The following is a 14,326-nucleotide window of genomic DNA, read 5'->3' as shown; positions in this document are numbered from 1 at the left end:
AGAGATGAGTACTCAAAAAAGTAACGAAGGAATTTAAATGAAGATGAACTTATCTCAAAATAACGTATTAGTTCTTTTTCTTTGACAAAACACCAGAGAAACATCTTAAAAGAGGAGAGCTCTCTGGCTCCTGGTGTAAGAGCAGAAGTAGTCTGTCGTGGTGGAAAGCATGGCAGCAGGGATGTAGGGCGTCCAGCCTCTGCTTCCGTGGGCATGAAGTGCTTGCAGAGGGAAGTGCTTGCTTGTGCTCACTCTATTCAGGGTAATCCAGTGTGTCTCCTGGGTGATTGTAAAGATCAGTCATCGTAATAGGGAAGGTCATTTTAATCAGTAAAACAAAGGATGAAGCCACCTTAAGCTGAAATCGACAGTGGGAGAAGTTCCAGGGGAAAAGATGTTCATGGTTGATCACCAGGATGGTGAATGCCGGAATCCCAGGACTCAGGAGAGTGAGGCAGAAGGAGCCCAGGCTCCTGGAGAACCTGTGCTGCCCAGTGAGGAGCTGTAAGTTCAGGAGTCAGGGTTGAGAAGGAAGGCACATGATGTTCGTTATTGGTAGGGATGCTGTATGGTTGACACATCCAAGAAAACCAACTGAAAAACTATAGAACTACTTATAAAGTTACCCGGAGGGCCATGTATAGAATAGTTAGGGTAAAAAGTAAAAAGAAAGCTCATGGACTGTTTTTAAAAGGAAAATATTTACATATGCAGGGCATGACCTACCTCTCTCATGCCAGCTGGATGCCAGAGGATCCTAAGACCCAGGCTCACCTAGGTTACATAGTGAGACCCTGTCTCCCCCTCCTAAAATATGTATTATATGACTGGGTTGTTTTTGTCTTATATTACTAAAACATTTTAATATATACCTGCAGAGTAAAATAAAGTTTTAAGGCATTTACTTTATCACTTTACGTCATTCTGACTAGTGTCTGTGTGTGGTATCTTTTACAGTTTGTTATTGTGTTGTATATGATAACTTAGGGCAACCACATGTCAGAAATGTTGACCTGTTTTCTAAAAGGAGCAATACCTGTCCTCACTCACTCACTCTTCCTTCCTCCCATGTGCATAGGTCAGCACACCTGTCTCTGTGCCCACAAAGACCCACGAGCTGCTTCACCGAATGAGCGGGAAAGGACTGGCCGCCTGCTACAGCTTCCCAAGACAGCCGTGCATTTTCGGTGACAAGATGGTCTCCGTACAAATAACACTGAACAATACTTCTGACCGAAAGATAGAAAATATCCACATAGGGGAAAAAAAGCTTCCTGTAGGCATGCAAATGCATGTTTTTCATCCAATAGGTAAATACTAATCCTCATTTGAAACTTGGTAACTAAATGTTTTTATTTTTAAAACAGATGTTTCAGAAAAAGATAAAAATACAGCATTATTTTACTAACTGTGAGAGTGTCCAGTGTGTGTGTGTGTGTGTGTGTGTGTGTGTGTGTGTGTGTGTGTGTGTGTGTTCCTCAGGATCCTAGGCAGGTGTTTGTTCTACCCGTGGGCTATATTTATATTCCCAGCCATTTCCCTTTTCTGTGACTGAATTTACCATGTCGGAGAAATATATTTCTTTGCCCACAGTGGATCGGGTCCCAGTGTCCTAACCCCAGGAGTGATGAGGGGGTGGGTCTGAGGAATCAAAATTACCGTCACCTCCCTCATCGGCATCACCTTTTCTCACCTCTCCCGCTCGTCTTTCCTCCTCGCCTTATCTTAGATAACTTATTGTGTATTAAAGGCAGGAAAATCAGTCTGCCTTTTGGAATACATACGTCTCATAGCTCAAGACCCTATCCTGATTCCTTTTACTTTCCATAAATTGAAAAGTAAAGGGAACACAGGATGAATACTGTTCTGGTGTCTTCCTATTCATGCACAGGATATAGAGCACCCTGTGGTGTGTGATTGCATTTATTATGTTTTTAAATTTCTTTAATCTGTTACTGCCATTTAGGAATCAAGATGTTTTCATGCTTAAAAAAAAAAAAAAAAAACAGAAAAAGGAAACCTCATTTTTCTTAAAGTAATGCATAAGATGCAGCAGTAGTGGACCTTGTCTCTGTATGCAGCAGGCAGTGGTGGCCCTCATCTCTACATGCAGGAGGCAGCTGCTACTGGACCCTGATTGGCCTCGCATGCAGCATGTACTATCCAGATGCCCATCCGAGTGTCTACTGGACCCCTTGCCAGTTTTAAGTATTTTCTTAAAATATTTAGTTTGTATGGATGGAAACAGTCCCCAAGGTGTATTTGGGAGACGCTTCAGCCAAAATCTTCATTGAAGGTGATGTGAGTTAGTGATGGTCTGGGGTATATATGAAGCCCTGGGTATGACCCCAGCAGCCTCCCATAAACCCTACAGGAGATGGAAGCAGGCGGGTCAGACGTTCAAGGTCACCTTCAGCTACAGGAATGTGTTCTGAGCTATTAGGATTGTTATCTAAAAGAAACAAAAAGGGATGTAGGTTTCTGTAACTCCGGCCTCTGTTTTCTGGCATTTACAGGGAGTAAAGCCCTTGGTCCAGGACAAAATCAGTGAGTTTTCCTTCTTATTCTGTCCTCTGTTGCACATAACTGCTCTGTTTTCTCCATCTGACCCTGGCATTGTGGGACTTCCACAAGGCATTTTGTAAACAGCATCATGCTCTGTATGTGTGATATATATCACTAGGGAAATAATGGTTTCTAATGCAAAGCCTAGTAGACTTTCATAAACAACCAGGGTAAAGTGGGTTAGGTTTATTCAGACCTTACCGAATGCCGGTATTTTATGCCTTGATAATTAAGAGAATTTAAATAGTACCCACTCTCCTAGTTTTTACAGGATTATTTTGTGAATTTGATATATTGCCAAGGAATTACAGAATATACCAATTTGTGATTTTTTTTTTAACTGCTTGTAATCTAGCCCTTTTTACCTGGTTTAAAAATTAGTTTAGTTAAGCAATGTCGAGTAGCTGATGTATGGGTTGTCTGTGGCTGGAAATGTTATCCAAAGGTTAAAACAGTAGAACAGTATTAATGCTTCCTTGGGCTGGCATAATGAGTTGATGAGTTGACCTTTTATTGGCCTATGTAGAATAGAAGAAATAAATACAATAAATTTCATAGTATGACGTTAATGTGGCATTAAAATATGAATGTCGTTGCCTCCGTACTACTTATGAGCTTTTCATTCTAAGGAAAATTTTTATGGCTACGATATTTCATTCATTTTTGGGCATCGATCAGATGCTTTTAAGGTAAAGAGTTTTTTTCCATGTGTGTAACATAGCCCAGACCCTGTAACAATAGATTACAACCAGTTACGGTGTGTGATTGTATCTAAATTAGCCCCTCCATAGTCAGCTGAAGAATGCAGCAAAACCAGATATTTTGTTTTCATCTTTTTGTGAAATAAGGGAGTCAAGATATTTTATTCATTAAATGTGTGCCTATCTTAAAGGACCTGGCAGTATTCTTACTAGTCACCAATCTGCTTTATTTTGCCTTCAAATCCCTGGATCTTGCCTTTCCATTAGCAGGGAGCTGAATTCCTTGTAAGAATATTAGAACTTATTTGCCTAGTTTTCCAAAGAGATTAAGACTATACGGGATTTAAGAGGTGGATGGAAGGACTTAAGAACCAGCATTAGACTATTTCCACTGCACAACAGCAAGTCCAGAAACAGTGTCCAAATATTGTAAAAATCCACCATGAATAATTTTATGCTGATGAAGCGTTCATATAGTACAACATGCCATTGATCATGAACTGTCCTCCAGAATCAGCGTGTCACTAAGCTCTCAGTTCATTACCATAACGTCCAGACAGAACCAGGCGGTGCCGGAGTGCTAGCAGTGGACATCTTGAGTGCCGTCACCTCCTCAGGTGATGTGCAGGGGTACGGATGACGTGGGAGAGCTGGATTGTGAGCGCAGTCGTGTTTGAGGACCCCACTGGGTGTATGACTCAAACAAAACTGAGCTGCAGTGTTTGCAGTGCGGAAATGGGTGTTGGGGGTTCACAAAGGACAGCCAGGGTACCACTCACAGGTAGAGTTCTCGTTTACCTGGACCCCATCTTCTGTTTGGGAAGGAGAGAAGACCAGCCTTAAGTAATGAGACTGAGAGCTGTGAGCTGGAGAGTGTGTGTGTGTGTGTTATTTGAATTATTCTTTGTCCTGTCTCTACCGTCCTCTCTATTCATGGCGAGCATTAAGGGGCCAATCATACTTAGCAACAAACCCCAGGAGATGTTGGTCTACTGAAAGAAGTGTGCTTGCTAAAGTATGATGGCATGATGTACCCGAAACTGATAAAGTTGGATATAAATGTCTTGTATGCAGCTCTTCTGAAAACTTAGAGCAAAGTGAAGAAGGAGATGTTTTCTATTGCAGTGTGTGCTATATATATATTCATACATATTTAGGATGCCCCATTATTCTAAGATGTCTTCAGTAGAATGAACATTTGTAATTATCTGTCTTGTCTTCTTTTGCCACTGCACCCCCCACCCCCAAAGACAATGTTATTATATCTTCAAATACTTTTTTCCCATACTTGGTTAGTTGATAGTTGAGTTTACCCTGGTAAGTCCCTGGGTAATGCAGTTAAACTTGTTTTGTTTCTAGTAATGCCAACTCTGTTGGGTAAAGTGGGCACAACTTAAGGCCATAATCCAAAGTTACTTTAGCTTGCGTTTTAAGTTGGATTTTTTTTTTTAGTTGAAATTTGAGCCCTTGTTTAAATTTTAACTTTTTATATCTAAGCAGTTTTGACTATATACTCTTTTATACATTTCAAAAGCTCAGTGATTTCCGTGAATTCTAGTCCACCTTGTACTACATAGAGAGTTCAAGACCAGCCCTGACTACAGAGCTAGACTCTGTATTAAGATAAAAACAAAACAAAAAGAAAACTGTCCACTGCCTATGGAGACAGAAGATAGTCCAGGAAATGTGTGTCTCATTTCTCAAAAGAAGAAATAGGCATGACCAGTAGGCACTTGAAAAAGTGTTCAACACCTTTAGCCATCAGGGAAATGCAGATTAAAACTGCTTTGACAGTCCATCTCACCTCAGTCAGAATGACTTCATCAGGAAGACACCTGATGTGAGGAAGGTGTGGAAAGAGCACTGTGCCCCGCTCGGGGAGATGTGACTATGTGCAGCTGCTTTCAGAGTCAGTGTACGTCTCCTCAGAAAGCTAACGGCAGACCTGCTGTATGGTCAGTCTACCCTGGCGGGTCTTTCCCTGCAGGACTTGCATCAGCACACTGCAGAGGTGCTTCCACATGCATGGTGTTTGCTGCACTGTTCACAGTAGCGAAGAAGTAGAACCGGCCCAGTGTCCGTAAACAGAGAAATGGGTAAGGAAAAGGCAGTGCATGCACACAGTGGAATTTTTCTCAACTAGAAAGAAAAGTGGTATACCATCTTTAGAGAAGTAGATGAAACAAGAGATCATTACATTAAACAAAGCAAGATTCATACCTCTTGCACTCACGTGGAGTGTGTGTGTGTGTGCGTGCCTATAGATCATGACAGAAAGGGGACCGTGGGTGGGGAAGAAGAGATCTCTTAAGAGATGTCTTGGTTACTTTTCTATCACTGTGCTAAGATACCATGACCAAAGCAACTAATAAAGCAATGGGTTTAATTTGGACCTAACAGTTCCAGAGAATAGTAGAATCCATAACTGTCATAGCAGAGAACATGGTAGCAGACAGGCAAGCAGTGGTCCCGAGAGCTTACATCTTGTCCCCAAATTGGGGACAGAGAGAGAGCGCACGCTGAGAATGGTGTGGGCTTTTGAAACCGTGACCACACCTCCTAATCCTTCTCAAACATTTCTACCAACTGGGGACCAGACAGATATTCAAATATATGAGTCTATGGGGGCCATTCTCATTCAAACCACAGCAAGGAAAGGCAAGGGAATTTGTGTGGCATGAAACCAGGAGACTGCTTAGAGAATCGAAAGGGACCAGCAAAATAGGGGCTTTTGGAAGGGAAGGCAATGGGAAATGGATGAACCAATGTATTGACACGAATACATGAAAATGCTGTGAGGCCCACCACCGATGCAGCAACTTAAACAGTGAACTTAAAAAATAAGGAAAACATGATTCTCAAACAGATAGATGTAGTGTGTTCATTAGAGGATGCTCAGAGTTAACTTGAAAGAGTATAATTTCAGTCATGAGTTTCTAATTTCCTTTATTATTCTTAGTTTAAATTATCTTTTGAGCCATCATTAAACTTCTTTCTTTCTTTCTTTCTTTCTTTCTTTCTTTCTTTCTTTCTTTCTTTCTTTCTTTCTTTCTTTCTTTCTTTCTTTCTTTCTTTCTTTCTTTCTTTCTTTCTTTCTTTCTTTCTTTCTTTCTTTCTTTCTTTCTTTCTTTCTTTCTTTCTTTCTTTCTTTCTTTTTTTTTAAGTTTTCGAGATAGGGTTTCCTTGTGTAGCCTTGGCCATCCTGGAACTTGCCTTGTAGTCCACCTGCCTCTGTTTCCCAAGTGCTGGGATTAAAGGTGCGTGCCACCGCCACCTGGCTAAATTTGTCTTTTTTAACCAAAGATGGCGTGAATGTTCAGTGTTTCCTTTGGCTCTTTTTCATGTCCTCCATGTTTTTATATCTGAATTTTCCTCTTTCCTAGCCTCTCTGGAGCCTGAGGGGTCTGTCACTGTCTCAATTGGCATTGACTTCTGCGATTCTACACAGGCCGCCTGTTTCCAGCTGTGGTAAGCTCAGTTGTTTTCTGTTTTTAGATTGCCTGTGAAGGACAGCACATGAAAAGCTGGGCTTTCAATAGCTTTTCCTGTAAGACAGAACATTTAGACAAATGTATTTTTGTTTGACAACGTGTAACTGCCATTGGATACCTGCTCATACATTGTGTACATGGTCCTGTACTCAGTATTTCTGATACACCTGCCATTACAGTGTGCCATATGCAGTTGAAATCCTTGGTTTGTTGGTTAAAGGAAAAGGCTATTACTAATTTTTTTCTAATGTTAATACTACAGTTTTAGAAAATTCAGGCAAAATGAACAGTTTAATATATTGCTCAATAGCCCAAAGAAGCTTCTTTTTGAGGCAATATGTCCTCTTGAGCTACAGTGGGTTTCTTAAGGAGAATATTACTAATTCTAAACCCATACACTTTCCCCCTTTTACAAACTGAGGACATTCATAAAGTTGGTTAACTCAGAACCAAATGTCACTCAAGTTTTTTGGTTTTAGGCTTTACTTCTTTCATGTAGTGTGTATGCTGATGAACTCCAGAGGCTGTGGGATTAGAGCAAAGCCAATGTGGCTTTGAGAGTCACTCTTGAGTTCCTTTGTAGGTTTTCTGATACAGGGTGTGGCTTGTTTTTTAGATGGAAGTTACTTGTTTTTCTTTAAAAATTGAAATAGTTTATGTATCTGAATTTTAGCCAGCTTAGGATAGAATTTATTATGCTTTAAAATTTGCAAGTCAGGACAAAAACACTTTAAAGTAAATGTGTAGGTTAAATGTAGCAAACCTTTCTTTGTCATTTCCCAGAACTCGGCCCAGTATTCTTTTATTGCCAAGAGCCAGCAGTGATGAATATGAACAGTGCAGTGTGCGCATTGATTCTATGCAGATCATCACCTTTATGTTTGGGGAGGTCTGCTTTATTAGTGATATATAAAAACTGATTACTTTTTCCAACATTGCCTAGTAATTGTTTATTATTTTTCTATTAGACAAACAATACAGATCAATATTACTGAACACAGGCTATGAGTAACACCACTCTAAATAGATTTGCTTCCAACACCAGAGGTATATTCATTTTAATGACCTCAACAATGTGAGCCCGGTGCCAAAGCTTGTACCAAATCAGACCAAAATTAAAACCTCAAATAGTCCTTTATCGTGCCAGTTTACAGTCAGGTGTGTTCTTATTGTTCCATTTTTTCTTAATTGCAAAGACTTCTTTTATAGTCTCTTAGACTACATATGTGTTTCGTCTTTTACACTTAGCCAAGACCTTTTAGGGAAAAATATACACTATAGTGTTTGATTTTTATCCTACATTGGGTAGTATATGTGAACAGTTTTCTTTCAATGTCTCTTAAATATGTTTTAGGAAAATGACAAATGTATCTCACATAGCAATTAGCTTTCTGTTATGAACACATTAATATATTTTCTGCAGTGCAGGTACAGATTACTAAGTTATTTTATATTTCGTCTTGCACAGAAGCATCCTAGATCAAAAATTATTTTTGTGTGTTCCAAAAAGAGCACTTCGTCTTGCGTCAAGTGTAATTGATCCTGAAGCAGCGTAATCACAATTACTCACTTTCTTAATTGGCCTGCCCAAAATCAGAAAATGGAAACCGATCGGCGGTGTTTCAATCAATAGCTTCATAGTAGTGCTGGTGGGGGAGGGAGATGGTGGTAATGGGTAGATCAATCGGTCTGAGGTGCCAGTCACTGACTGCGCCTTTTGCATAGTAAGTGGCATCTTTTGCTTAGTGAAGTGCTGTGTTAGTCTTGAGAGTTCAATAAAAAGAAGGGAAAGAGTAAGTAGGGCTGGTATTAAAATTTTTGCCTGAAATACATTATATAAATCAATATGTAAAATTATGGGTAATAAGAACATATTTGATAACAGGCCTTTGGAGATGCTGAGAATGTGGACTGAAGCCTTTAGGTCTCTTTCTATTATGAGAAGAATGAGAATAGGGTAAAGTGATGCTACTTTACTCTAGATTAACTCTGTATCATTATGATTAGGTAGATGGATGGAGTGAGAGAGAAAATGTTGTGCATAATTATAACAGTTCCCTTTTACTTTGCATTTCGAATCATTACCAAAGTAAAATATGTAATATCCACAGATCTATAAAATGAATACTGCATAAACAAGTCCCCATCCTGGTGGTGAGTAGGTAGACTGTATCAAAGGTGGCTTAAGTTAGCTACAAGACAGCACTTGTACTCACTGTTTTTTGTCCAAAATCCACTAAAAAGAAAAATCCATCCTTTAAAAGGTAAGTGCATAAAGAGAGACAGAGACGGAGAGACAGAGACAGAGAATGTCGCTAGCTGACTGACCAGAAATAGTAAGAATTACTGGCCATTAGAAAACAAACAAGAGCAGATGAAAACCACACAACACTCCTGTAAGAGCCGCCTGAGACGGTAGGAGCAGAGCTGGGGATCTCAAGCGCAGAGTGGTGTGTGACAGGAAAGGTTGGAGGTTGAGGAAGCCGTTGGGAATTGAAGAGTACTCATTCCAGCCTCTGCCTCCCGACTCCACCTCTGCCCAGATGTGGTGTGAGGCCAAGGCCACCACTGCAGCAGCAGTGAAGGGGCCGGAAAGGACGGGTGTGAGGGACACAGGTCACAGGGCGTCGGTTGTTCCCAGGGAGCAGAAGTGATCAGGGGTGGACTGAAGTGCAATTCTGTCCTAGAGGGTAGTAGTCTCAGATCCCTTCGGGCTGAGGGAAAGCAGCCTCAGTATGTGTTGCCTTCCTGCCTCCTGGGTTTATGCCCATGTAACCAGTCTGTGTCTTACTTAATGAACCCCAAACTGCAGGGAATAGGAGGAGTCAAGTTTCTGTCCTGATAGTAATTGCTAGCATTTGTTAAGTACTTAGAATGTGCTCACTGCTGCTCCAAACACTTTCAAGTGTCCATTTGTTCAATTTCCACATTGGTCCTTAACTTCGTATTGTCCCCATTTTACAGGTTAGTAAACTTGAGGCATAGGAAAAAAGATATCATAGCTAATGTATAGTAGAACTTGGTGTGTTCTGTTACAAAAATAACCGCACAGTTGGGATGACCAAGCTTGGGAGAGAAAGCTGAAAACTGCCTCGTGGAAGTGAAGGCTGAAGATGGATACAAGGACTAAGGGCTTGTGAAGGGAGCAGATATGCGGTGGGGTGGACACAGCTCTGGAAATCACTGGAGCAGGGAACAGAAACAAGGGACAGGAGCCTAGGAAGTAAAGGACAGACAGAAGGAGAGGAGAGAAGGACACAACTACAGAAAAGCATTTCCTCAAACAAAAGAACAACCAACTGACAGATTGAAAGGCTTACCAAAGGTGAGCAGGAAAGACTCAGAGACCACATTCCGCTGAAAAGTTGGAAAAGAAAACCATCCCAACAGCTTCTACAGCTTAAAAAAAAAAAAGACAAAAACAAAAAACAGCTTCCCTAAAAAAAAGAACAATGTGAGCCGGGCGTGGTGGGGCACACCTTTGACCCCAGCACTCTATAGGCAGAAGCAGGCAGATCTCTGTGAGTTCGAGGCCAGCCTGGGCTGCAGAGTGAGCTCCAGGACAGCTAGGGTAGTTACACAGAGAAACCCTGCCCCCCCCCCAAAAAAAAAAAAAATCAAAAAGGAACAATGCAAAAGGAGTGAGATTTCTCTCAGGATACAACCTTTAAAACATAAGGCTTTCAAATAACACATTCTCTTCAAACAAGCAGGGATTTTGTTTGCCACTTACAAATCCTTTGTGAAAAATTCACTCAGAAAAGTGGTATAGTAGAATTTTCCATGAAGTCTGATACAGAAAAAGACAGAACAAGGAGGGAATGAAGAGGAGAGCATTTCACACTGTTGCTGTGTGAAAATAAGTATTGATATAATATCAAAAATAAATGTAATCATAAACCAGACCCAGGATCTCGACATGGACCAGTGTGAGAAAGAGTACCTAGCCCTTCTTGTCATGTTTTTAAATTAATTGGTTGACAGCAAACAGGAATTTAAATATGGTTTAAAATATTAAGTATTATCACTAAGATCATTGATACCTCCAAGGAAGGAAGGAAACAAAAGAGTCATTAAAACTTGGGTCTTTTTAAATTGAAGAGGGAATAAGTGTGCTAAATAGAAAACTAAATAATATAGCTGAGGGGCAAGGGCATACTTCCTGTGTGTGCCTCTTCCGGAGACACGAGCAGACACTGGTCACCGGGCTAGAGTCCTGACAGCTAACGGCGGGCTACAGAAACAGCTGGTGTAGTTGGGAGCCAGCGTGTTTGCTGGGGTCACTCACAGGGTCACAGTTGAGGGGTTCCTGACGCACAGGAGCTCGGGGGATGGAACAGCAGCCGCATGGCTAAGCTGCCGCCAAGCCCTCCCTGTCGTGGGTGAGTGCCCATGGAAGCCGCACTGCTGAAGCTCCCTGCCCAGCTAGTGGCAGCTCCTCCCCCAGCGCTTGGCTGCTTGGACAGCCTTGGGGCGCCCCACCCCACCCCGTGAGTGAATCTTGTAACTTTCTGAGCCCCTTAAATTTCTTGAGCTTCCTAAGACTTCCAAGCCTCTCCTCCCTCAGGGGTAGCTCCAGTGCATCCTCCCTCAGGGGTAGCTCCAGTGCACCCTCACACACTGGTTTCCACAAGGCACATCACCTTCATTAAACAGCTAAAGCATAAAATTCAACATTTATAATAACCCTTCCTGAGAGAGGTTGACATAGAAACTAAAAAAAGGATAACGTATTTGTTTATCTGATGGATGTACTAGGAGAAGAATAAAAGTAGGTGTGGAATGTATTATTAATATGTAGAAAAACTGAGCTGGCCTTCTTAAGAAAGAGGAGACCAAGATTAGAAAGAGAAAGTAAGAGAGTTTCAGGAATTTAAAATAGTACAATGTATACTTTTCTAGTGTATTGGGATGTTTAGATGAAGTTATTTCATAGAAAAATATGAATGAGAATAAAAAAACAAACTGCACTAGAACTTCGCAGAAAGCATCTGATTAAACAAATGAAAAAGAAAGAATCGCCTGCATCTTTCCATGTGGCTGTGTCCCTGATTTCCGGGCAGGCCCCCAGCGATAACCCAGAATCGAGTACATCGCTTGGGTGGTGAATTACCTGATATCTGAGCCACACACGTTATCCATGCCCACGACAGTATCAGAGACATCCTCTCTAAGTCAGAAAGGGAATAAGAGATATGCTCTCAAAGCTGTTTCACATTCTGATGGAAGTTCTAGCTGGTATAAGAAAGACCCCAAAGGTAGAATATTCCTAGGGTTATTAGTCCCCAGTATCTTGGAATCAAGAGAAAAAATCTATTTAATGAGTTTTTAAGGGTGTTACAGATTTCTGGGGTAGGGAGTGTAATGTTTCTAAAAGCCTTAAAAGAATATACAAAGTATTTTAAAATAGGAGAAAGGCAATATTAAGAAGAAATACACTATGTTCTTAAGTGGAAGGCCATATATTCATCAGACAAACATTTCTCACTTAGATTCATCTTTACATTCAATGTGACCGTCTGGGTTCCATGCCAGTGAAGCTTTCAAGGAATTCAGCATATTTCTAAAATTGAACTGGAAAGCAGGATGTAAGGTCAGAATATTTTTTAAATGAAGAGAAGTCTTTTTAAAATGTTGAAGTAGGGGCTGGAGGGATGGCTCAGAGGTTAAGAGCACCGACTGCTCTTCCAGAGGTCATGAGTTCAATTCCCAGCACCCACATGGTGGCTCACAACCATCTACAATGAGATCTGGCGCCCTCTTCTGTATACATAATAAATAAATAAATCTTTGAAAAAAAAAATGTTGAAGTATTTATTAAGGCCACCAAAATGTTTTCATTGGCATTAGCAAAGGAACCAGTAAAACAAAATAGAAATTTTAGAAATTGTATCAGAGGGAGCTTCCAGGTCACTTGGGAGAAGAACATCCTTCCTGTAAATGGTGTGGATTGTGCCTTGGGAAGATTGCAGAGAGCTTCCTCCCACAGGTCACTCCTGAATAAATCAATGATGGTGTTGTCAAAACTGTGAGCATGTGGCCCACCCTGTGAGCTGGCCCACCCCTCACCGGGGCAGTGCTGGAGAGCTGGCCCTGGTTATGTGGGTGAGGGAGAGCTAGACACGATGGCACGAGCATAGGAGAACTGGTCCCGCCCCTCGCCAGCTACCACAGGCAGGAGAGCTGCCCACACACTTCATGTGGGCAAAGTGGGAGAGCTGGCCTTGGTGGCAAAGGTGCAGGAGAATAGGAGTACTGACCAACTCAGCTACCACCCAGGCCCAGATCCATGAACTACTGCTGTGCGTGGCTGGCCCTGCAGACCCAAAGCTGCAGGATCTCCGTGCACAGGGCAACAACAGGGTACCCAAGAGGAGTCCTGGGGAAGATCCAGTATTGATCGTGTAGCACAAGTCTGAGGCCTCAAACCACTCCAGTGACTCATTGCCCTGAACAGATACTTGCAAGTAACGCTCTTTGGGCAAAAGGGTGTACTGTGGGACACGCTGCAGCTTCCCCAGTGAGAGTGTTTGTGTGTTTTCTTTTGTGGGGGGCGTTGCAGGGGTGGGGGCAGATAGGAGGGGTGGGGAGGTGAGTGGGATTGGGGTGCATGAAGTGAAGTTCACAAAGAATCAGTGAAAAGGGTTTTTTTAATGTAAAATTTCTTCACGGAAAAGAAAAAGTAGAAACCATAAATGGAGTAGAAAAGCCCCGAGGGGCCTGGAACAGACAAAAGCTCCCTCAGTAGGCTATAAGGAACTCCCGTTCTGATCAGGACCCAGGAGAGGGTGGGAAGAAGAGGCATGAGCAGTTCCTAAGGAAGGCTGGAGAGAGGGCTCTAGTTAAGGACTCGTGCTACTCTTGCAGAGACCCACAGGTCCTAACTAGTTCCCACGGCCGTCTGTAACTCCACTTCAGGGGGCTTGGTTCTCTCTTGGTTTCCACAGGCACCAGGCATCGACAAGGTCCACATATATTCATTCATACAAGCAAACATGCACACACACACAGTTTTTTTTTAATTTTTAAAAAGAAAATAAATGCAGTTAGCAAGTAAGCATAAGAGGATGTATAATGTAGCTAGTGTTTGGGAAAATAAAAATTGAGATATTTCACCTATCATTGACAAACTTTGAAAATAATTTTAATACCTGGTATTGATAAGAAAGGCAGAAAAAAAAGTGTGTATCTTTGTATGCCAATTGTGAACCTTAAACTGGCGTCCCTTTTTAGGGCAACTGGACACTGTCTATCCAAGTGCTAAATATTCATTGTTTTCACTTTAGACAATTCATCTTTAGAGGATGAAGCTCAGATAAGTAATTGTTCGGTAGGAGGAAGAACTGTGGTACATTTGGATTACATGTGTAAGTTTTGAGTGTCTGTGATACATTGTCCTGTTTGATTTCATTTACTGGTCAAAATGATCTCTGAGGGTTATTACTCTCCTTAGACAAGAATCAGTAAGCAGCCTGCACACTCCATCTCTCTTACTTAGTTTACCCATTTGGATCATAAGCGTCTGTGAAATGGGCTTGTATGTAAATAGTTGTACATGTATCACAGTCA

General features: G+C 41.6%; 1 protein-coding gene across 1 annotated transcript in view; it reads left to right on the top strand.

Annotated features, from left to right (window-relative positions):
- Ap3b1 (adaptor related protein complex 3 subunit beta 1) overlaps positions 1-14,326 on the top strand; it is a 213,997-nt gene that overhangs the window by 178,800 nt on the left and 20,871 nt on the right. Inside the window, exons 23-24 of the mRNA XM_059276349.1 lie at positions 1,079-1,310; positions 6,650-6,734. Coding sequence (XP_059132332.1) covers positions 1,079-1,310; positions 6,650-6,734 — 317 coding nt within the window. The remainder of the gene's footprint in view (positions 1-1,078; positions 1,311-6,649; positions 6,735-14,326) is intronic.

This window comes from Peromyscus eremicus, chromosome 11, assembly GCF_949786415.1.
Source record: "Peromyscus eremicus chromosome 11, PerEre_H2_v1, whole genome shotgun sequence".
NCBI classification, from domain to species: Eukaryota; Metazoa; Chordata; class Mammalia; order Rodentia; family Cricetidae; genus Peromyscus; species Peromyscus eremicus.
Note: the sequence above shows the minus strand (reverse complement) of the source record. Positions and strands in the feature narration are given on the sequence as shown.